Source organism: Anastrepha ludens, chromosome X, assembly GCF_028408465.1.
Source record: "Anastrepha ludens isolate Willacy chromosome X, idAnaLude1.1, whole genome shotgun sequence".
NCBI lineage: Eukaryota > Metazoa > Arthropoda > Insecta > Diptera > Tephritidae > Anastrepha > Anastrepha ludens.
The window spans coordinates 1,942,625-1,969,006 of record NC_071503.1 but is presented as its reverse complement, the minus strand read 5'-3'; the positions used below and the strand labels follow the sequence as shown (position 1 = coordinate 1,969,006).

General features: G+C 37.2%; 1 protein-coding gene across 1 annotated transcript in view; it reads left to right on the top strand.

Annotated features, from left to right (window-relative positions):
- The window catches only part of LOC128869429 (43 kDa receptor-associated protein of the synapse homolog), a 139,926-nt gene extending 115,579 nt beyond the window's left edge, over window positions 1–24,347 (top strand). The window contains exon 8 of the mRNA XM_054111981.1: window positions 21,966–24,347. Within this exon, the coding sequence (XP_053967956.1) occupies window positions 21,966–21,972 (7 nt within the window). The 3' untranslated portion in view covers window positions 21,973–24,347. The remainder of the gene's footprint in view (window positions 1–21,965) is intronic.
- The last annotated feature ends 2,035 nt before the right edge of the window (window positions 24,348–26,382 follow it).

Here is a 26,382-nt window from a genome sequence, read left to right as displayed (position 1 = left end):
TTTTTATGAGCCCTCGCACATTCATCCCATACAATAATTTTACAAGTTTGTAAAACCTTTCCCATTCCAGAATTTCTAGAAATGTTGCAAGTTGGTTCTTCATTTACTTGCATATTTAATGGTAACTTTAATGCAGAATGTGCAGTGCGACCGCCGTCCAATAAAGTTGCCGCTATTCCAGATGATGCCAAAGCCAATGCAATATTATTCTGTGATCGAATGGTGGCCAAAATTAACGACAACAAAAACGTTTTTCCAGTCCCACCTGGTGCATCTAAGAAGAATATTCCTCCTCTTTCATTTGCAACATTGTCTATAATTGTGTCATATGCCTGCCTTTGTTCTGTGTTTAATTTTGGTAGGTTTGTTGTTACAAATGTGTTCAGATCATTTCGATCATATTCTTTTTCACGTCTTAATTCTGCATTGTATGCATCATGCATCGGACGAATTGGTGCGATCATACCTAACTCACTCAGAGTTTTATTTGCAATCATCAGGCAAATGTCTTCGATTTTAATTAATGCCTCATTATATAATTCATCTGTATAATTCAAATTTGGATTTGCAGTAATGCGACGTACTTGATGTAGGATATCTTCTGTCATGTATTCTTGCCAAGTACTCCACAATTCTTTTGGGTTTGCTGGCAATAATGATGGAAAATAGAGTTCTTATTTGGTGTGGAGAACTTGTTGCACATGCATCCATAAGAGTTGCATCCCACTGATTATCATTTTCAAGCAAATTCAATTCTTTGCATGCTTGCTGATAAGTACAACAAAGGTGACCATTAACTCGTTTCAACCTTTCTGAATGATCTTGGGCCGGGAATATCAACTAAGAGTAAACGTAAATAGAAACATTCCACTTTACTTGGATGCACAGTGTTAAGTCGTCTGATTGCCCAATCACCCAAATGAACACCTGGATATCCATCTACAGGTATTCCTCGTTGCCTTCGTACCCAGGACCTTGATGATGCATTCCAAGTATAATATTTAGGAACATTTGAATAAAGCAATGTTCTTGCAAATGGATCTGTTTCACATAAGTTGAAAAATGCAGTTAGTGTTGTTGCAGGTGGTCGTTCGGTCATTTGTTGAGCAGTATTTTCAGTGAAATAAACACTTTGTTCATTTTCTAAATGGGCTGAATGGATTTGCATATGTATTTGATGGATTTTACGGAGTTACAATATTCAACATTTATATGTGCGTTAAATGTTTGCGATAATAATTTGGAATACGGAACTATCCAACGGTTATCAATCTCCACATCTTGATTATTTATTTTCACAGTGACTGTTTTTCCATTATCTTCTGGTGATACGGTACAACGGATATCCATCATTTCCAGTCATTATTTCAGCAATTAATTGCCTTGGGTAGTTTTTTGAACATTTACCATCAACCATACATGGAGAATTTTGATTTAACGTACCACACGGTCCATGAATCATGTTTTTGGTTTCAGTAGTATGTAATTCTGGATCTTCATTTATATCTGGAATTTCAGCACATATAATATGATCAATTTTATCTGTGGTTAGTTTTTGTTTTAACCAAATCAAAATATGCGCATGAGGCAAGCCTCTTTTTTGCCATTCCACAGGATACAAGTAACATTGTACATCTCCGTAAACTTTATGTTTTACAATGAAATCCATTAGAGACTGTAGCTTTCGTCTAAACACTCTTGCAGTAATGTCATGCCTATCAGTAGCTGATTGCCCAGTATATAAATGATTCTTAATATCATCCCATTTCGGATTGCATGTGAAAATTATGAATAAGTCGGGTCGACCATAATTTCTGACATAATACATTGCATCTTGGGCGTATTCATGTATATGCCTTGGACTGCTTGTATACGATGAAGGTAATATTACCATTTGACCAATGTTATTAACGTTGGTATCGTTGTTAATTGCATATCGTAAATGTATGTATTCGTCACAGTGTAATTTTCTTTGGTTGAATCTAATGTAATTCAATCGTTCTGTTTCTATTTTCGCATACATGTCAACAATATACTGATGAAATAATTTACGATATTTTAAAATGTGATTCTCTTGATTTTCTCTTATCATGATTCTGTATGCATAATAATTCATTGCGCTTACAGTTTTATTTGTTTCTTGACCATTTGCTGGATTTATCTGTTTTATATCAATCGAATAACCATCTTCACCACGACAGAACATAAGAGGATATTGTAATGCATCATTTTTTCGATGCGTTTCATTAACATGTTGCAGTGTATCATTTCTTCCTTGCAAAACAATATCTCTTGGTTGAAATTCATCTCCAGATATAACAATTGCAACCTCGTTGCTTGAAGTTGGTTGATTGTATCTTCCACGATGTTCGCCGGCAGGCGTTTTATTTGCATCAATTTTAATTTTATGATTATCAGATGACAATCTTTCGATTGTTGTTTTAAAACTTTGCACCAAAACATTGTGTGTGTGTAATAAATCTTGTAACTCTCTCATAATGACTCTGTTTATATTTCTGGAAAATGCACACCGTGCTTCAAGTTCATCATCGTTGTGAAATCGTGAATGAAATAAATTTGCAAAAATTTTGACTCTTGATCGGGTAGAGATAGTAATGAACCTATTAAGTGATATGCTTGCCCTTGAATCTGAAAAAAGCCATAATTTGTGTCCATAAAATCTAATGATTCATTAGATGTGTCAGCGAATGTTTAAGTTTATGTATTACCTTGAACTTTGGCATGAAGTTATCGGTTATAATTTTTCCAGCACCAAAAGATGTCATTTGAATGAAACATGAATTATATGTGGAAATTTTTTCAAGAAAATGTTTGGAATCGGGTGATGTTCCCGATAATAATGTAGCTAATGGTTCGGGTGGATATTGTATGTCTGGTAAACGAACTTTTCCTGCAGCGCAACACATGCCTGGTGTTTCAGTTTTGAATTTCAATGCTTGACAAAATCCGCAAATTTTATCCTTACTTCCAACGACAACGTATTTGTGAGATGAATAATCAAGTTGTGGATTATATTGAAATGCTGCTCCATTCAAATTTACAGAATTGATATTTATTGATCGATTTTGAGAACGTGACCTAGTACGATCTCTTTATTGACTTAATCTATCAGCATGATTTTCCTCACATTCATTTTGTCTGTGATTTTGCACATTTCTATTGTGACGTATATTACGTCCGATGTTAGCATGTCTTGTACTTCTTGGCATTTCTTTTACCGAATCAAAGTGGTGTTCTTTATGTCACTCTGAGCTCTTGATTGCTACTTTTTTTGTTTTTAAACTGGAATTCAAATTATAGATAGATTATGTCTGTCTAAGGAATCTTCTGTAAAACTTTGTTCCCTTCAACCAAATCAAATACTTCATAGAGAATTGATTGATTAATAGGCACACAGAAAGATGGCATTTGCAAATTTAAATATTTGAATTTATATACATACATATGCGCATATATACATATATGGCGTGCGAGTGTATGTGCACTTGCCACAGCAAAAAATATTGTAGTATTGTGAAACTTCTCAAGAAATCCAGCGCACATTCATAGGCACAGCATTGTATGTACAGTAACCTTCAAATGTGTGCAGTAACCTTCAAATATTCGGATTTCAGAGTATATGCAGATATATGCATAACTTTTGTGTTTTTTTTATAAATTAAAGAACTACATACGTAAAATAATGTACTAATCTATCTACTATCAGAGAACATAAAATAGTTCTTTCGAAATTTTCTCCTACTATTGAAATGTCCGCCACAGAACTTTTTTATAAGTTACTTATGCAGTTTTCTGAAACTTACTGTATGCCTATACGCGCACTTGACGCACAGCAGCTGCGGTTGTCGGGCATTTAGAAGACATATTTACATACATATATGGGTGCAAACATATATACGAGCCGCGACCATTCAACATGACAAAAATTCAAGATTTACTAAATATTGGCAAATAATTCTACGCGAAATATTCCAATATTGACTATGTTGGGATGGTCGAGAAAATTGGCACATGGGGGCTCGTTTTATGAATGAAAGTACTTTGCTCGTAGAAATATGAGCTCGAATTTATCAATGAATTTATTGATAATGAGTTTTTGTTGAAATTGTTCAGCGCTGCCGCGACTATTTTAGGCTGTTCAGTGCAATGGCAACTAGAATGATGGCCGCTACGGCTGCGCGTATTAATGCATTTTGTTCTTGTAGTCGCTAGACATAAAATTTTAGCTTTCAACGACATACGCATTTAGAGGAATAAAGTGAGCGCCCTGTGTGTGCGGTTGTATGTACATATATGTAATATATATGTGTATATTTATAAGCATTGTTTTGCTAGAAGTTCAGAACACAAATATGTACGTACATAGGCTAGGGCATCAAGTGTGCATACGCACATACAAATATGTACATGTATAAATCTTCAGTGCATACATATGCGAGCAATACTATATTTAATAAAGATGTAATTGAACTTAGTTGTCCCATAGATGCAAAACACTTGTATGCTCTATGAATTAATTTCGACTCAAAAAATTAGTAAACATTTTCATCAAATTTGTATAGTTTTAAATTTACTAAAACGCACACACCAAAACGTGAGAGAGGTCGTTTTATGATTTTTTTTTTAATTAAATCAAAACATTAATGTTACTTTGATTTGAAATGTTGGCGCATATAATAAATATTCAAATCATTCATTCATCAATAATCATTTGTTTGAAAATATAAATTGAATAAATTTTCGTTTATCAAGGGAACATAAAAATGCACAAGCAAATTCTTTGCAAAATGCCGTCGGTTATTCGTCAATATTTCCTACAGAAGCCAAAAACAAAGCCACACTACGGCGATGGTTAGACTTAATTTTTGACAATTTACACTATTCGTAGCGCGTGAGACTTCTCTATACCTGCACATTAACGTTCTCTGGACTTTCTGTAATTGTTCGCTTTTGCAAATTCTCGCTCTGTCGTTGATTCAATGTTATAATGTCTCCCGTAATTCCCTTAACACGAGCCAGTATAAGATAAATATTAATACATATACATACAATTCCAAGAACTGTTTACGAATTTATTTAGTTCACTATTAATAATTTGCATTTCCGTTTTCATTAACTACGCTTTTCAAGAAGACATCACCTTCAAGAGGACGACATTATCAACTAAAAGAACGATTAGATTGATTTTTATTTTATTTTATACATAAAAGTACACATAAATTAAAATTGGGTGACGAATTTTTTTTTTTTTAAAGAGGCATAATAAATTTTGTGTGGATCAGAATTTTTGCAATATATACCATATATCATAGATGAGTGATGGTATCCAATTCAGCATCCGACTATCCTTCAGATTTAGAATTCGTAGAATAAGCCATAGACCCTTACCCACAATCGCTGTACTGTAGACTCAGGGTTTGAATCGAATGACGGGCATTAACGAAGTTATAATACCAGAACCACGTAGAAGAAGAAATTCTCAAGCTCAATCTTTGACAGATATTAAGACAATATTAAACTCCAACTTTGGCGACAGGTGTAGTCTAGAAGAATTATTTGACAAACTAGAGAACACTAACTTCACTAACAACAGCGTTGAAGTCTACAACGAAATTAAAAAAATACTTAGGAACCTGAACAATAAGACAATAATAACAATTGGCGCGGGCCCAGCAGCAAAATAATGTGCGAGAAATAACAGAGAAACTGCTCTAAATGTGTTGAAAGAAAAATTACCTGCAGCTATGCGTACGATCTTATCGTGAAGAAACCCCGAAACTCTCGAAGACACAATGGAAATATTGTTTCAGGCGGGTTATGCATATAATTCACCTTCAGTTGGGATATTTTCCGCATATTGAAAACCACCAAATAAATCTCGGCAATATCATAGTAGTACTCAAAATTCCCCTCACAACCGAACAAGCCCAGAGACAAACAAACAATAATGAACAGAATTTTTCACATAATAGACAAGAACGAACAGACCGAAATAAATACAACCAACATAATGGACAATATTTACCACTTAGTACACAAATAAGTAATAATCAGAATAACCAACGCGGTGGACGGAGTAATTGGAATCATTTTAGACGGCAAGAGAGAACAAACCCGCAATGGGACAACCGCCTCCCAACACCTGAGCCAATGAATATAAATAAGTTCGAAACACAAAACAATCATAATCAAAACATATTTAAAAATGAAAATTTTCCACCTTTATCCTCAGGGAACTACCATATATAAATATTAGAACTTATTTGGGACACCTAGAATGCGACGTCTACTACAGCTGCCATCTAAAGGAGCGCAAATTTGGGGTCGGATTTGTTGTGGGAGAGAGACTTCGTCGCCAAGTACTGTCGTTCACTTCGGTGGACGAGCGTCTCGCAATAATCCGCATCAAAGCGCGATTTGTTAACATCTCGCTAATTTGCGCCCACGCCTTGACGGAAGAGAAGGACGATGCGACCAAAGACTCCTTCTATAAGAGCTGTCCCCACCGCGACATAAAAATCGTGCTTAGCGACTTCAACACCAGGGTGGGCAAGGAGGGAAAGATCCGGTAACGGACAGACGCTGATTGACTTCGCCGGGGCCCGAAATATGGTAGTCTGCAGCAACAGATTCTAGCATAAAAAGCTGGCTGGCTCCTGATCGAAAAACGCGAAACCTGATCGATCACGTTGTGTTAGATGGAAGACACGCTTCTAGTGTATTAGATGTACGTACGATCCGAGGACCCAATATCGACTTGGATCATTACCTTGTTGCAGCCAAATTGCGCACACGCCTCTGTACAGCAAAAAACATGCATCTACCTACGCAAGGAATGTTCAACATCGAAAAGCTGCAATCACATCAGACAGCCAGAAGATTCGCCACTCGACTCTTACTCCTGCTCTCAGAGATCACTGCTCAACAAACCGGCATGCACGAGCACTGGAGCAAGATTTCTCGTTCCCTACGTACCACCGCCGAAGAAGAAATCGGATTCCAGCGAGCCCACTTGGTACGATGAGGAATGTCATGCTGCCGCAGAAAGAAAGGATACCGCCTCTAGAGCCACGCTGCGATTGGGCCGAACGTGAACCATGTGGGATCGCTACAGAGAGCTAAAACGGAAGAGAGACATATTATCCGACAGAAGAAACGAGAGACCGAAATACGTGAGTGCGAGGAGCTTGAGGTGCTGGCCAATAGGAACAATGCCCGAAAGTTCTACCTGAAAGTTCGGCGGCTTACAGAAGGTTTTCAGACCGGGGGGTTTTCTTGTAAGAACAAAGACGGCGATCTGGTGACTGACGTCCAGTCTTAAGACGACGAGCAGTCTTAAATTATGGAGGGAACACTTCTCGAACTTTTCAAAGAGTGACAGCTGCGCATGTCACAGAGAATGTGAAGATCCCGATACCCCAACCGTTGGCGACGGAATTGACGTTACGCTACCCGATCATGACGAGGTGAGAATAGAGATAACGCAGCTAAGCAACGATAAAGGCGCGGGAGCCGACGGACTGCCGGTTGAGCTATTGAAACATGGCGGCGAGGAGCTGGCAATGTGCAGAATAAGCTTCTATGCAAAATATGGTCGGATGAAAGCATGCCTACCGATTCGAATTTAAGTGTTTTCCGCCCAATCCACAAGAAGGACGATCCTGCAATCTGTGCCAATCACCGCGGGATTAGTCTTCTAAGTATCTCCTATAAGGTGCTAGCGAGCGTATTATGTGAAAGGCTGAAGCCCACCGTCAACCAGCTGATTGGACCCTATCAGTGTGGCTTTAGACCTGGAAAGTCTACCATGGACCAAATATATACAATACGCCTAATCTTGGAAAAGACCCACGAAAGGAGATTCGTCATGAACCATCTTTTCTTCGATTTCAAAGCTGCATTCGACAGAACGAAAAGGAGTTATCTGTATGCCGCGTTGTCTGAATTTGGTTCCTGCACAAATATAATACGGCTTTGCAAGATGACGTTGCTCAACACCAGCAGCGCCGTGAGAATTAGGAAGGATCTCTCCGAGCCGTTTGATACCAAACGAGGTCTCAGATAGGGTGACTAGCTGTCGTGTGACTTCTTTAACCTGATGTTGGAGAGCATCGTACGAGCCGCAGAACTTAATCGCTCAGGAACAGTATTTTATATGAGTGTACATTTGTTGGCTTATGCCGATGATATTGACATCATCGGCCTTAACAACCGCGCTGTTAGTTCTGCCTTCTCCAAACTGGATAAAAAGGCAAAGCGAATGGGTCTGGTTGTAAACGAGGACAAAACGAAGTACCTCCTGTCTCCAAACAAACAGTAGGCGCACTCACGTATCGGCACCCACGTCACTGTTGACAGACGTAACATTTTTGGACCTTTGCACGTTGGCAACAGCGAATATCGTAGGCGATGGAACGATGAACTGTATGAGCTTTACGACGACATAGACATAGCGCAGCGAATAAAGATCCAGCGGCTACGTTGGCAGGGTCATGTCGTCCGAATGGATAAAAACGCTCCGGCTTTGAAAGTATTCGATGCGGTACCAGCTGGTGGTAGCAAAGGAAGAAGAAGGCCTCTTCTGCGTTGGAAAGATCAGGGTGAGAAGGACTTGGCTTCACTTGGTGTGTCCAATTGCATCAAACTGTCAATCCCTAAGAAGTCAGATTCGATCTGATCATCTAGACTCTGAAGAAAAATCACAATTACTACCAATTAATAGTGAACTGTCGTTCCCTTCCGCTATAAAATTTTTCATTCAAACTACGACCAATATTCCTATTTTTACCAAATCATACGGATACCCCTACATTCATAAGAATGAAGTAGAGAATCAAATTAAGGAAGTTCTCAACAACGGAATAATAAGACGTAGAAGCCTCCCATATTCGGCACCCATTTGGATTGTTCCCAAGAAAGCGGATGCCAGTGGAAATACAAAATGGAGACTTGTCATTGATTACCGCAAATTATATGAGGTAACCATCGCTGACAAATATCCAATGCCCAATATTGATGAAACTCGGAAGATGCCAGTATTTTACCATACTGGACCTTGGCAAGGGATTTCACCAAATAGAGATATGTATATTAGAAGAGCAAGATATTCATTACACCGCCTTCAGCGTCGAAGGAGGGCATTACGAGTACCTCAGAATGCCGTTTGGACTGAATACAGCCCCAGCGAAGTTCCAGCGGCTAATGAAAACCATACTGAAAGATTACGTAAACAAAATCTGTCTAGTTTATTTAGACGATGTAATAATTTTTTCTACATCCCTAAAAGAACATATAAATTCCATTAAACTTATTTTTAATCACTTAAAAGACACAAATATTAAGATCCAACTGCATAAGTCCGAATTCCCCAGGAGAGAAACGGAATTCCTTGGTCATATAATAACGCCAGCAAGTGTTAAAAAGTTCCCGATCCCTAAAAGCACAAAACAAATCAAAGAATTTCTAGGCCTTACTGGGTGTAGCACATCTAAAGCTTTAACACACTTAAACATTACTTCATCGTGACCCAATATTGGCGTATCCAGATTTTACAAAGCAGTTTACCTTGACAACAGGTACCAGCAACTACGCGTTGGGAGCAATTTTCTCACAGAACGACCATTCAAAATGTTACACAAGTCGTACCCTAAACACACATGAAATTAATTATATAGTACCCTAGAAAAGGAATTACTAGATATTATATGGACTACGAAGTAATTCAGGTCTTACATTTTCGGCCGTAGATTCATAATAGAAACAGACCATAAGCCTCTAACATGACTGTTCTCTTCTTGGAGACTTAAGTTATCAGAACTTGATTGCCTGATTAAGTATAAAAGAGGAGTTGAAAATTTAAACGCGAGTGCCTTATCGGGGATCGAACTTGATTCAGGTAATATTAATACATTAGAATTAAACCACACAATAATAAAAGAAACCAAGTCTCCAATCAACATATTCAAAAATCAAATTGTTATTATAAAAATAACATCAGGTTCACTGAGGATAAAAAACAAATCACTTTTTGGAAATAACAGAAAAACTATCCGTACTAAGGAACTGGATAGAAAAACAGCAATAACCCTTGGTTGGTTAAAGTGGTGATTCTTCCAGAATCCAACTAGCGCTTCCCAGCCATTTATTGCCACATCCTCGTTACCAACTTGTTTAACGGTTATTTACATCATGACTATATCCAGTCTGTGCGGTTTAAGAACCTTATTAGGTTGTTGACGTCCACGCCAGACAGAGATTCTCGAACAGCGGTTGGCCCAGGGTTAACATTCTGTCCTACCATAGGGCAGAGGAAAAGGGAGATTGTCTCCTTTTTCTCCGGCTGTTTACAACTATGACAGTATGTTTTGTGAGATAGACCAAAAGCCGGTTATGACTGCCGTTAGTCTTCAGGCATCCCGTCGTTTCATGCTTATTAATGCCGACGACTGCTTGAGGTGGTAGGTCGGCCATAACGTTCTGCTAATTTTGGAGGGAGGTTTTTGAGGGAAATTCTACTCTTGACGGCACCTAATGGTATCAATACCGATTCTGCAAGAGCGTGATTCATGGCAGATCTGCTTTTTGTCAGTTCATCTGCTTTTTCGTTACCTTCAATATTCCAATGTCCCGGGACCCAGATTAAGATAACTTTATGGTTTTAACTAAAGCTGGTGAGGCTATTCCTACTTTGTTCCACCACTTTAGAGAAATTGGATTGCAGCTTGGCTATCCGAAAGAATAGCGATTTAGCCCTTAAAAGAGAAATCTGTGATTAGTAGCCTACAGGTTTCCCCAATTGCCAGTACTTCCGAATGGAAGACACTGCTGGTATTAGGGAAACGCACAGATTTCTCAGATTTCTCAATTTTAAGTCTGTGAGAATATATACCAGCTCGAACCCCGCAGCCCATTTTAATGCCATCCGTACAGACTGTTGTGTCGAAGTTATTTAGAGAGAATCCCTTATTCCATTCTTCCTTAGATGGAAAGAGAGTGGCAAAATTCCTATCGAATGTTACTGTCGGGACGATGAAGTCAGTTCTCACCAAGATTAGCTGAGTTTGTCGCAATAAAAACTAGCATGACCATAAGTTTTTTCTCTCCAGCCACCCGCTTCATTTGACCTAAATGCACTCATTGTGGCCGTCTTCTTAATATGTCGGTCTATTGGAATAACGTGTGTCAGGGCATTGAGAGCCTCTCTAGGATATGATCTGATTGCACCGACCGTTATTGCACAAGCTTATTTTTGTATTCTGCCGAGTAATTTGGTATTGTACTCTCTCCCAAGAGCTTTGTACCAAACTACCGAACCATACGATAAAATAGGTACAACCATAATGTATGTTTAGCAAGCATACGCTTACAGGCATATAAAGCAATTTCTGCCTTCCTAACCCGTTCTTCAACATTTAATTTCCAGCTTAGTTTGGAGACCAGTGAGTGAAAGAGAGAGAGTTTGTCCGTTAATATTTGGTAGGGTAAAAGTTGGTACCTTATATCTGGGGGTGAAAAGCATAAGTTCTGTTTTACGCGGGTTTAAACTTAGGCGACAGCCTGTGCCCAAGAGTTGAGCTCGCCTAACGCCCTTTGGATGATCCCACTGATCGTATTAAGTCACAGTCTTGACGCCATTAGTATCACATCATCTGTGGAGTGCCTCTGTGGACCTTCTTGCTCTTGCTGATATTACCCATATCAGCTTTGATGATCCTGGTTTCTAGCATAGAGATGACCCAATTACTGATGCAATTGTCCACCTCTAAGTCTATCAACGCCCGTTGGATCGCATCTGTACTAACATTGTTAAAGGTGCCTTCTATATCCAAGAATGCCGCCATGGTATAATGTTTGTTCTCTAGAGAACCCTCTATTGTTCGGATTACTTCGTGGAGCGTTTTCTCCGTAGATTTGCCTTTAAGGTACGCATGTTGTGCAGTTGATATACTAGAGCTCTCCAAAGAGCTCCTGAGATATATATCCAAAAGTCATTTAAAGGTTTTTAACAGGAAAGACGAAAGAAATTGGCCTACAGTCCTTCGCTGATTCATGTCCCCTCCAGCCTATTTTTGAAATGAAGACGACCTTAACTAATGTCCAACTATCTGGAATATGACCTAGGCTTAAACACGCTTTAAAAATTTCCTCTAGCCATGGTAGGATACAGTCTAAGGTTTTCTGTAACATCTTTGGAATGATCCTATCTGGCCCGGAGATTTAAAAGGTGAAAGAGATTTAATTGCCCATGCAACTTTCTCCTTTGCAATTATTTGTTTTGCAAGATGCTGTGGATTATATTGGCTAAGCCTGATATATCCCCTCCCACTTTCGTGGACACTGCACCCGGGAAAATGCGTGTTCAGCAGAAGTTCTAACGATTCTTCTGTCGTGGCAGTCCAAGTGCCATCAGACCTCGTGACCCAAGAACCCATTTAATGATCTTTGGACAGAACACGGCTAAGCTGAGCAGAATCCCTTGTGGATTCGATTGATGAACAAAGTCCCCTGCAGCTTTTTTTTGGCGGCCCTAGTTGCCTTCTTGTACTGCCTCCGACTCTCACTGTACAATTCCCAATTTCCTGTCGAGTAGCTGAGGTTAAATGTTGATCTAGATTTTTCCCTTTGTTTTGAGGGCTCACTGCTCCACCAAGGAGGGTGGGATTTTTTGCTAAATTTTTCCTGGGTGCAGGACGTTTTGTAGGGCCTACTAAATGCCTTCTCCTGTGTTTTCGGTGAGAGTGATTTGGTGGATCGGAATCTCTCCTATCCTTTTATCTACTATGTTTCTGAACCTCTCCCAGTTGGTTCTTAGTGGATTTCTATACGGCAAGGGCGTATCAACATTAAAATCCAGGTCGTAGAAGATCCCGCTGTGATCCGAAAAAGACCTTTTATTAGAGACTCCCCAATTATCTAACCTACTGAGCTGTTTTCAGACAATAGAGTAGCATCGATCACTTCCTCCCATCCCCTGAAGTACTCAGTACTTAGAAAGGTGAAAGTGGAAGTGTACCCCTGTTACATACCGACAAGCTAGTGTTAATTATGAAATCATAAAGAGACTCACCTCGGTCGTTTGTTTTGGAGCTTCCGTTGCCTCGGATGCCTTGCATTGGCATCGCAACCGAGAACCACGGTTTTGTTCGAGTTTTCCTGCACAAGTTTACGGGACTCATCAGGCGGTGCTGGTCTATCATGTGCCATGTATATAGAGACAAGTGTCTTTCAGACTCCGTCAGTGGCTTCCACCTCAACAGCCGTCACATCCTGTGAACTATACAATGGAATTAAAAATGTGTTTAAGTGTTTTTTAACTACAAAACATGTTCTGGGACTACCTTCTATCCGTTTGTAGTAGATATTGTAGTTTTTTCCAGAGAACCCCTTCACCTCGGAGCTCCACACCCAGGGTTCCTGAATTAATGCGATGTCCACGTCCTCCTCCGCCAGGAGAACGGTTAGGTTGTCCGTTACAGTCTGTGAATGCTGAAGATTAATTTGAACAACCTTTAAACCCATGTTTATTGGTTTCCTTTTTCGGACTCGGTGTCAAATAGCTGCATGCCAGGCAGCAGTTCGTTGGCACCATCGACCTCATCCTGGAAGAGGACTTCCGGGTTCGCAGAACGGAATATCTTCAGCTGGGCCTTCCCTGGAAAGACAAGCTGTGCCTTTGCTGAGCCTCCGCTTTGATGATCGACCAATCGGTCATCGGCACCGAGCAATTATGCGCCTGAAGGTAAAGGATTAGTTGATTGGCTTCAAATTCCATGTTTGGTAACCAGATGCAAACCCTCAGCTTTCGTTGAATCTCGCTAGCCGGAATTAGCTTGAGTTTCAAGCCTTCCTGTTCTGGATTTTACCAATCACATTTGTCAGAAAATGCAGTGAGAATTGGCCATCGCATTTAATGATACGGTAACCCCGGACTACCTCCACCGAGTCGAAACCTGGTGATTGGCCCTCCGGGTTCGCCATTATATGGTCAACGACTATGCGAGACAAACCGTGCCTCAATCTCTGACCACTTGTCAAGCACTGGTTTTCCGCGGTTAGATGTTTCATCTACCAATGCCATTTGAAGATGGTCCCGTGCCACCTCACTAAATCGCTTGGAGGCAACTGCACCCTGATCCGATATCTTGTGCTTCTTTGTTATCTTCCCAGTTTCGTCGTGCGCGCGGTTTCGTGTTTTAGCATCTGTCTTGTTGGCGGCTTGGAATGCCAAGTATTCGTCAACCACCTTTTTACATCTTGCCTTGTCGGTCTCATCATTGGGATGAACTTTACCTTCGGTCTCGTTTTTTCGAATCCTGCCAAGGATAGGGAGAGACATCTGGTAGAGTTTATACCTCGAGGGACCTTTATTACCACACCATGGGTTTAGCGGATGTTGTTGGTTGATTTATAATTGTTGGCGTACTGTGGCCCACAGCTTTTCCCTCAACTGTTTCTTTGCTGGAGGCCAAGAGCTTATTCTCTGAGGGTGACCCAGTCATCCTCAGTTCGTCCTTGCTCATACGTCTTGGCCATTTGTCTGATTGTTTTTTAAGTGCGTCTGTCCCTTTCTCCTGTCTATCTGTTAGCTTGTTCTGTGATTTTGTCCGCGTTTTCGTTTTTTGATCAGTCTGTGCTGTCGATGCCGTATGTCCGTATGTTTTCCAGTCATTTTGTCCGTTTGTTTCGTGTTTGTTTTTCCGTCATCCGAATTGCTATTTTTTTGTTTGAACATTTCATCTGGCTCGTACGGCCACCAGCTCCGCCAAGGGATGTGCGCATGTCGCCTTGCGCGGTGACCAAAGAGGATAAAGGGGAAGTATCCGGTCGACCATGGCAGCGCCCCATACCATAGTAAGGCCACCGTTACAACCTGAAGCGGCCTGATATCAGGAGGGCTTCTTTCGAAGACAGCCTTATTTAGTCTCTCGCCTGCCAAACCCACCCAATAGGCACGGTTCGCAGTTTTTAACGAAGTTTACGTCTTCGACCTTTTTGGTTCGCGGGAGGCCTACTCTCCTACCTTCCATATCTAGGAGGCGTTTCCCTATCCACCACCTGGGCACGCGCCCTATAGAGATAACAAGTTCCCCAAAGGGCAATCATCCTACTTAAAAATCATTTTAACCCTGCGCAGTTGAATGCTGTTCTAATAGCAGAAAAATTTTATACAGTACTGAAAACAACATTCGACAAACTCTTCGCAAATAACACAAACTTTGGGATCATAAGATGCTTTCACTTAGTAGAAGATATAGAAGACGAGGTAACATTAACGGAGACCATAAAAAGTGAACATCCTGGCATAAATCACCGAGGTATTCAAGCAGTTTTTAGAGAACTCATAACACATATCTACAACTCGAAATTGAAATCAAGAGTTACACAGTTTATAAATAACTGCGAAATAGGCAACAAATATGAGAGACAACCTCCCAAAATACTGTACAAAACTAATGAACCTCCTTCTAGACCCGGCGAATTGAAGCACTTGGACGTATTTTACACTTTAGAAAAAAAAACTGTTTATTACAGCAATAGAAAAATTCTCTAAACTCGCAATGGCATTTCAAATTAATGGAAGGAATTGAACAGAGTTTAAGACCAAATTACTGCAAATTATAAATACGTACAACAAAGTAAATAAAATTATAATGGACAACGAACTCGGATTTAAGGCTATTCCGATGCAACAATTTTTGAAAAAGGAGAACATTGAAATACACTTCACATCTAAAGCAATCACACATCCAATGCAGACATCGAAGGGTTACACAATACTAAAGGGTGATTTTTAAGAGCTATAGGAAGGTTTTCCACAAAACCACACGTAAAATTCAGAAAAATGCATGAAATTTTTATTTAAATCGATAGTACAGTCTATATAATCTAATGTTTGAGGATTATTTCATGCAAATGTTGACCGCGACTGCACTTCAAATGGTCCATCCGCTTAGTCCAATTTTGGCATACTCTTTCCAATGTTTCGGCCGGTATCTCACATATAAATGCTGTAATGTTGTCTTCCAATGGGTTAATTGAAGCAGGCCTGTCTGAATAGACATGAGCTTTAACATAGCCCCACAAAAAATAATCTAAAACCGTTATATCGCATGATCTGGGTGGCCAATTGATAGGTCTCGAATGTGAAATAAAATGTTCACCGAACTCGCCTCTCAACAAAACCACACGTCACGCAAGTCAAGCTTTTGCTTTTGGGGCAAAAAAAATTGGATATCATTTCACGGTAGCGCTCACCATTCACAGTTACGTTACGATTCACAGCATCTTTGAGGAAGTACGGTCCAATGATACCTCCAGCAAATAAACCGCACTAACCTGTGACCTTTTCTGGATACATTGGTAGCTCTTGCAATTCTTCTGGCTAATCTTCACTCCAAAATCAACAATTCTGCTTATTTACGTACCCATTGATCCAAAAATGAGCTTCGTCGCTAAACACAAGTTTTCAATAAAAAAGTGGATCTTAAACTCTCTTAACAGAACACGCATTTTTACAATAACATTCAATGATTTGCAAGCGTTGCTCGTTTGTAAGACGATTCATGGTTAAATTATAGACCAAACTGAAGATGTTTGACAGTGAAACAAAACACGAAACATGCGTCAGCTGTTTAAACCAACTGTTTAAAAAGATAATAGCTAAAAAATTACCCATTATTAACGAACACATATGGTCCGTTTACTAAGGTATGATGACAGAAATAGAGATGCAACTATAGAAGACAAAATGATAAGGATAATAGGTTTCTACAACAATACAATCCATAGTCTCACAGGAATTAAATCCATTGACTTTTTAAATGACAAAATACATGCAGATAGGTATAAAGAAATTCACAACCTAATAAATTCAAAAAAGGAAAAATATATACAGAAATGAAATTAGAATAGAAAAGATATAGAACTGGAAGATGAAACAAACTATATTAGAGAAATAAGAGGTGGGAAGAATCAAAGAAAATATAGAAAAGTATATACGAATAAAATAGATGAGGGCCATGTACAGACAATAGGAACTGAACACAAATACTATAAATCTCATGTTAAACGCAAAAGAAAATATCAGGACATAGACAATCCTACTATGAAATCCACAAAATAATTTTCTTCCAAATGACAAGTTGGGCGCTAATATTCACTCTCTTCACAATCGCGAAAGCGCAATATTTAGATATTCAAGATCTAACCAACAACAATGGATATATTCCAATTAAACTAGACATAGTCAGGCCGATAGAATCTTACTCCAAAATAATAGACGTGATTAATACAATCTTGTATGAGGAAACACTTGACTTAATTGCAGACAACAAGACATTAAGACAATTACTGTTGATAAAAACTTTGTCATACTTAACTTAGCCAAAAACGACGACTTATTAATATACTAGGGAAAGGATTAAAAATTGTAGCAGGAAGATGAAGATGAAGAACACTCTAACACTAGTTTGAAACGACTTTATGAAATCGAAGGACTTTAACTAACACATTACATAATCTAACACAAGTCAACAACTTACTATCAGCGCAAATACAGAATATACAACAAACACATATAGGATTATACAACAAACACACGTAGGAAAGTACTTAATTCAATTCAAAAATATTTTCCAGAATAAAATAGCAGCATTAGAGGATGAGGTAATATATATGAAAAACATCTATGAAATTCACAATGACATATCACTTTTACGGGATCACATCGATGACAAAGGGCAGGTAATTTTTTCTAGCCAACTTGGAATTATCCCAACAGACATTTTAACGCCAAAGGAAACGGAGCTTATAACAGATTTGGCAGCTACACAAACATAAAAGTGTCTGTGGCTCTTCACGATGAAAATATATTACTAATTTTCAAAATTCCCTTATATTCAAAATACACTCTCAGCAAAGTCACTTTTGAACCAATTCCGGATATTGAAAATAAAACATTAGCATTAAAACCATACAATATTTACTAATCAAAGTAAAAAAATATATGGAGCCATTTTTTTAAGATAACTTAGAGAAAACCTTATCACTCTTAAAAGTGACTGTTTACAAAGTATTTTTGAGTATTAAGAAGGTAACTGTCCTATGGAAAATATTGAAACGGAAGAAGTAGTACTTCTCGGACTATTATACTCCAAAATTATTACCAAAATCTTAAACATAACTGTATAGAAAAAGAATTAGAAACTAATGGAACTTTCCCCATAAAATTCGAAAATTGTAAGGTTTTAACAAACAACAATAATTTTACTACTGTTAACTAAAGAATTATAGATAAAATAATATCACCAATTATTATAACAAAAATCAAAAGTAATAAAAATGTTACCCTAAATGATTTAAACTACAAACACTATACTTGAAACAATTAAAATACGAGGAAAATTTAAACAATGTATTATACTACGATAAGACAATAAAAACTATTAGTTACAGCGTTGACATTGCAATTATTTTATGCATCATTTTAGTAGTTACACATATAAGTATATTATAAGACCAAAACATATCTTTAATTTTTCGTCGGAGCTTCAATCTCACGGTGGGGGTGTTATAATGCCTCCCGTTATTTCCTTAACACGAGCCAATCACTACATATTATAAAACAAAGTCGCTTTTTCTGTCCCTATGTCCGCTTGAATGCTTAAATCTTTAAAACTACGCAACGGATTTTGATGCGGTTTTTTTTTAATCCTTCGTTGCATTGTGATGGATATTTCTATCAAGCCAACGAAAGGAAAAAATTCATCCAAAACAGGCCTCTGGTCATGGTATTTTGCCTCTGGCAACTTTTAAAAACATTTAAGAATGAAACGGAACGCACCTAATAAAAAAAAAAGCAAACGTCAACTGTCACATGACAATCAAAATTTGGTCAAGGTTATGTTATGTGTTTTGTTGTAACGGTGCATATAATTATCAAGTTTTTTTATGGTTTTGTCCAAAGAAGTCGTACAAAATATTTACTATGCATAGAAATATGGTAAGTAATTCGGAAACTGCTATTATTTGTGAAGAAAACATGTAAAATATTACTAAAATAACGTCAAATAGGTATGGTGTAAATTTACATCATTATGCAGTATTGTCATCTGTGAAGTATGGAGAAATTTTGGTTCACATAATTCCAGTTTGTTTACCAATTTTTTTGTTCTTTCAGAATATTTTGACAGATAAAGCCATAGAAGAATATCTAACACAGCTGGAGGATGGTTGGCTGTCGGAAGACGGAATGGAGGCTGAAGATTCTGACGATGATAACTTACCAGATCCTCACTATACAAGAGACGAACCTCTAAGTATATTAGATGATGTAAATGATGATGAAGACTGGCAGGATGTTAATGAAAATGGCCCTCCTCTTGTTGAAGAAATGGTGGAAGAACAAGAAAGCCAAAGCAGAGTTCCTTGTGGTGCTATTTTCAGCACATTATTGGACAAAAGAAAACTGATTTGGAAAAAGAGAAACATGGAATTTGATGAGGATAAAATTACATTCTTAGGCAGGTCAGCCTTTCCTATAGAAATATCCCAGCTTGAAACTCCATACCAATGTTTCAAATATTTTTTGGATGATGATTTTATTCAGAAAATTGTTGATCAAACTAATTTATATATCATGCAAAAAGATACCAACAGCAAAATAACTTATACTGCGTTAGATATCAAGAAGTTTTTTGGGATATTATTATTCATGTCTGTGCAAAGATTTCCAAATACCAGGTCATATTGGTCTCCTGCCTTTGGTTATGGTCCAGTTTTATCCACTATGCCAGTCAACAAATTTGAAAGAATGAAGCTCTCACTGCACTTTCAAAATAATGATGATCACAAACCTGTTGGCCATCCCAATCATGACAGGTTATTTAAAATACGTCCAGTTATTGAGCACCTCAGAGCAAAATTTTCTACTGTACCAATGGAGCAAAGATTATCAGTCGATGAGCAGATGTGTGCCCCAAAAGTGGCTCATTTTCTGAAACAATATCTGCCTAATAAACCCCACAAATGGGGGTTTAAATTGTATGTACTGTGTGATTTATCAGGATATGCTCATACATTTGAATTGTATTCAGGACAGGAAAATACAGGAAGACCAGAAGGAGAGCCTGGTATAGGAGCCACAGGGAATGTAGTCATTCGTTTGCTAAGAGGCGTGCCAAGATATCAAAATCACATAATTTACTTTGACAATTTTTACACATCATTGCCCCTGGTTCATTATTTAGCCAAGCAAGGAATTCTATCAGTGGGTACTGTACAACAAAATCGGATACCTAACTCAAAATTACCAGACAAAAGGGAGTTTATGAAAAAGTCTGTACCACGAGGAAGTCATGTCGAAAGAACATCTATATTTGATGGTGTTGATATGTCTTGTGTCACCTGGAAAGACAACAAAATGGTGACACTTTTATCAACATATGTGGGGTCAACACCAGTATCTAGTGTCACTAGGTATGACAAGGCAAAGAAGGAAAAGGTTGAAATTCCATGTCCAAAAATTGTTTTAGAATACAACAAACATATGGGGGGAGTTGATTTAATGGACAGTTTTTTGGGGAGGTTCCATATTCCTTTGAGGTCGAAAAAATGGTATTTACGCATATTCTTTCATCTACTTGATCTTACAGTCATAAATTCTTGGATTATTTACAAAAAAAATGCAATCATTCGAAATATACCAAAAAAGGATATGCTTTCCATGGGACAATTTCGTAATGAATTATTGTAGCTCAAGTTTTGTGCTCAATAGGATCCAACACAGAGGTCAGAAGAGGACGTCCTAGTTCCAGCTTTGTGGAAAATGAAATCCAGGCAAAAACGAAGAGAGGACCTGCAGTTGTTCCTCCACCAAAAGACCTAAGAATGGATGGCAGTGACCATTGGCCACAAGTTGGCATTTCTCTGCGATGCAAATACCCACATTGTAAAGGCTATTCAACAATAAGCTGTATCAAATGTAAGGTTAACTTATGTCTGAACAAAAAAATTAACTGTTTTGTTCATTTTCACCAAAATTGAAGGTATAAATGAAAGGTATTAGTGACTTAATTTATTATTTCAATTTTGTACTAAGTTCATATGTTCATTCTGCATAATGATGGAAGTTTACATCAAACCATTTTTAATAAAAAAAAAAAATACTTCTATAAATCAAAGATTTTTTTAATTATTTTTCCCATTACCTAGAGGTCTAATAACATGTGTATGTTTTTTTTTACAAAGAAATATTAAATTATGCAATGAAGGGTTAAAGATAGACTGATTGAAGAGGAAGGTTTATATCAATATAATGTGAAGAAATATATAAAGGGGGCGTGGCAAAAAAACATAATTTTTTTGTTTTCACGGCCATAAATCATAAACGAATGAACCAATTAAAATGAACTTTCTTGAAGTTTAACTTTGAAATATTTACTTTCGTTCTGCATCAAAAAAAATAATTGATTTATTTGTTATTTAACCAAAATTGTTTAAACAAAAGCAGCTCTTTTTCCAAAAAAAGCTGTTTGTGTGTGTGTTCGCTGTCAACCGAATGAAGCAACAGGCGTTAAGCGATAATCTCACCACACCTCATTAATGTTGAATTACATCGTATGGTGACGTATGTATGTATGTATTTACGAATCGCTCGCATTATTTCATTTCGGACGTATGTACATATGTATGTATGTATGTACTGAATTCCATGTAATTATATGTACAAACAATTTTACAGCGAAATAAACCGCTATTTTAACGTTCTATATTAGTAAATCGCACATAATTAAAATACAGTTTTTTAATAGTTTTTATTGATTCGGAGCGCGTTAAGTTTGCTATCGATTCCATACAATAACATTTTTTGTCATTTACTTTTTACGACAACTAATAGCTTACTTTCGAAGCGATTTCAACAAATCTATGTATATGGCTCTTTACAGCATATAATTGAAAATAATATTTTTCAAGATATTACATCAGTAATTGAGATCTACCGGAAAAATTGCGTTAGCTGTTGCGTCATCCGGCATTGCCGCTACTCTTTTGGAAGGAGGCCGAACCGCACACTCTACAATCAAGCTCCCGCTGAAAATCGCCACCGATGATGATAACAGCGTCTGTAGTGTTTCTAAACAGAGCAATACAGGAAAATTGATGTGTGACTGCTCATTAATAGCCTGGGACGAAGCTACCATGTCAAACAAGACGTCTGTGGAAGCACTGGATAAGACAATGCGCGATTCGCGCAACAAAAATTCACCTAAGGGTGGATGTACAATTCTGTTCTCAGGAGATTTCCGACAAATCCTTTCAGTTGTGACTCGAGGAGCACGTGCTGACGAAACAAATGCTTCGCTAAAAAGATCCCACCTTTGGTCGCATGTCAATAAATTAAAGCTTACAACTAATATGAGGGTTTCTTCATCTTCACGTGAGAACAGGCTATTTCCAGAGATGCTACTAAAAGTTGGCAATGGAGAATTAACACAAATTGAGGGAAGGATTAACCTAGAAAACCTTTGTGTTTTGATAGACAACATCCAAGAGTTGGTCAATAATGTCTATCCTGCCATTGATAACATAAGTTATAAGACAATATCTTGGTTTAAAGAAAGAGCTATTCTGTCACCAACTAACGAACAAGTAGATAAAGTAAATAACTTGATTATTTCAAAGACTGATGCGCCGACGAAAATATACTACTCGGTCGATACTGTTCTCGATTTGGATTTTATAAATTCTTTGAATCCGTCTGGACTCCTTCCTCACAAAATGGAGCTGAAAATAGGTTGTCCTGTTATTTTATTAAGAAATAGGTTGTCCTGTTATTTTATTCTGTGAAATTATTGTTTGTAATTCTTTTATATACATATCCTAAATCCCTCAAAACTACTCCTACGCGAGCGGGGCTGCGGGTTAAAGCTAGTAATTCAATAATTCCAATTATTAGAAATTTGATTATCAAAGTGATTACTTAATTAAACTATTTTTTGTATATATTGATTTGAAATAAAAATTTTGGAAACTTGTTCTCGGGTGAATTAGTTGACGAAAACAAGACACAGGCTATAGTCTACCTTCAGTCATGATCATCCGTAACGTTGAGTAGGCGCGTTCATTGGTGGGCAGGCGAAATTCCCATTATCCGAAGAATTTTAAGAATGTTTGGTGCATGCTTGTGCAGTTTGGGAACATTTGTCAAAATTCTAATACCAAATTTCCATATCGATAGAAATAACTCGAACTCAAAATTGTATCATCAAACACAAGTGTGCGATTCTCCAATGCTATCCAATCACATCATCTTTGAATCCGTCTGGACTCCTTCCTCACAAAATGGAGCTGAAAATAGGTTGTCCTGTTATTTTATTAAGAAACCTAAATCCACCTAAACTTTTCAATGGTACGCGTTTGCTGTTAAAATCACAGAAAACTTTCATAATTGAGTGCACAATACTCACAGGATGTGGTACCGGAGAAGATGTATTGATTCCCCGAATCCCTCTGATACCATCGGATCTACCATTCCAATTTAAACGCTTATAATTTCCGGTAAAGACATCTTTGCAATGACCATTGATAAATCTCAGGGTCAAACATTCAACGTTGCAGGCTTAGATTTGAGCGTTGACTGTTTTTCACATGGCCAACTGTATGTCGCTCTTTCAAGAGTAACCTCTAGAGAAAACATTTTTGTATTGTCTAATGACAAGAAAGCTATGAACGTTGTATATAAAGACATTCAGTAATATATTAATTGTTGTAAAAATAAAATAAATACATACATATGTAAAAATGCAAAAAGTAAATATGTATGTAAAAGTGTAGGGTATGAATTTAGATATTCCAAAGATAGCAGGAAATCTTCATGCTATAAAGAAAGGGGAATTGTTTTACTCCAAATTTAACGCGTGCGGGCCACGGGCAGTAATGAATAAGCCAAAACTACTGGATCGATTTTAATCATTTTTTCAGTGAGTGACATAGGGTATATATTTTATACCCGTGCAAAGCCGGGCGGGTTGCTAGTATATTATAAATATTAATACATATACGTACATAAATACGTACATACTCGCTTAAATTTACTACTTTATTTTACATTGCAATTCCAAGAACTGTTTACGAATTTACTTAGCTCACCATTAATAATTTGCATTTCCGTTCCCACTAACTAAATGTAACTCCAACATTTAAACACAGACAAATTTATCGGGAATTGCTCTGCAATAATACATTTCATTATTTTCTTTCCCAAATAATTATCAATTTATTGGGAATTGTTTTGCAGCAATCCATTACATTATTAATATGATTAGTAAGCAAACATGATGAGAAAATATTTATATTAATATATTTTAACTATAAGAAAATAAATTGTAAAATTAGTATTTAAGAAAGTGTAAGAAGATAAATAAAGTCTTAAGTCTTAATTTTAAAATGAAGAAGTGAAAGGGTTTTTTTTAAGAATATATTTTAAGATTCAAAAGTACTCAATTCCGGTTAATGGCAATACAACGACTAATATTATTCACACAAGATCCCATGAGATGGAAAAATAATGATCTGATGTCACCGTCTTTGTTGCTGCAATCCTTTGTTGCTGTGCACATCACTGAATCTTGGTTAAATAATAATACATACTATATATCTTCGTCTGACTTTTTCAATGACCTCTACCATGTTTATCGCGTCGATCACTGTCCTATCTCATCAGGGCTTGGGAGAGGCGGAAGAGTATTAATTGCAATAATAACTGTTAATCAGTATTTATACTGTCATCTTTCATACCACCAAACAGTAACATTCATGGTCATATATGAAAAGCATTCGCGTAATTTGGCAGATACATATGTATGTATAAGTGATAGTGCTAATTACTTTATCTTTGTGAGTTTAATCTTAATTTTTAATCTTGGTAATTTATTTGGGTAAAGGATAATAATGTTTTGTATTCATCATATATAAAGTCTGATTTTGATTTGCTTTTTACTAGTACGCTATTGACGCATGGTTTTTAACTAATTAACTTTGTGGTAAATGATGGAAATAAAATCTTAGATTATAAATGCTTATATAATCCATCACAATGCTTCCAAATTAGGGAAATTTACCTTGAAAAACATATGTATATATATTTGCGAAATTCATAGAGCGGAGTACTGAAGAAGACGCCGAAATGTCGATTCGTTGTCGTTCTCGTCTTATTACCCTTTGCCCTTCGACTACGTGGAAAATTTTACGTAATGATATTGGCTTACATTCCAGTAAAATACAGCTCGTGCAAGAATTTAAGGCCATGACCATCGTTTGCGACGACTTTTTGCTGACCATTTTGGCCCATTTAGATTTATTATTCATATTTATTGGAAAAATTAGTCAAAAATTGGACTGATCCAATTGACCATGCAACTCATAGCTGCAGCGAACATGTGCTAGATATCATACTTTTTCGAAACTGGTTGATTTCGTGCTTAAAATAAAACTTTTTAATTAGGGATATTCCTCAATATTGAAATACCGGCAGGGTTTTATGCAACGAGAATCTAGTTGCACCAATCTTACGTTAATTTCCAGTAAAATTGTCAATGTATATGAAGATTAAGCCATTTATAACCATATTTATACAGAATTTTCAAAAGTCTTCGACAAGTCCTTGGAACTAAAGGAACGGTCTCAAAGTTGTTCAGTAGTTTTTTAACTGGGAGGAAACTTTTTGTAAAACTGGGTACCGTGAAATCCACATCTAAATGTTCAAAAATTTAATGTTGTGTCATATTCTAAGAGAACTAATCATTATATCGCGGGTTTTTTAGCTGCATGAGAACTATCGATATCGATAATTTTGGTTTGATAGCTGGGAATGGCGAACTGTGTTGATATTTCTATTCAGTAAGGTTAGGAAGCCATCATGAATCGTTTAACGCCAGAACAATGCTTCCAAATTGTGGAAATTAATTTTCACACTTTGTAAATTTTATTATTAATATTATATTATTATTTATCATAAGCAGAAGCTTCTTACAGACTAATTACAGGGAAAAGTAGAATAACTGTCGAGCAATATTTAAATACCTAAAAATAGAATATAAAGGTATTAAAAATACCCTTTTCGAAGATAAAAAATCAAGTAGGATAGAACCCAAGATAGAATTAAATTTACTTAAGGCTTGAATTAGACGCTCTGCGTTACATTTAGCATCATAGAAAAGTAAAGAGCTATGAAGATTACATTGTAGTACGTACGTATATTCCAAACGTATTTCCAAACGAAATGTGCAGTCAATTCTGCCATTGATGATGTTATAAGCAAATGAAAGCGAGAGCACTGATCTTCTTATTTCGAAAGACTTAAGG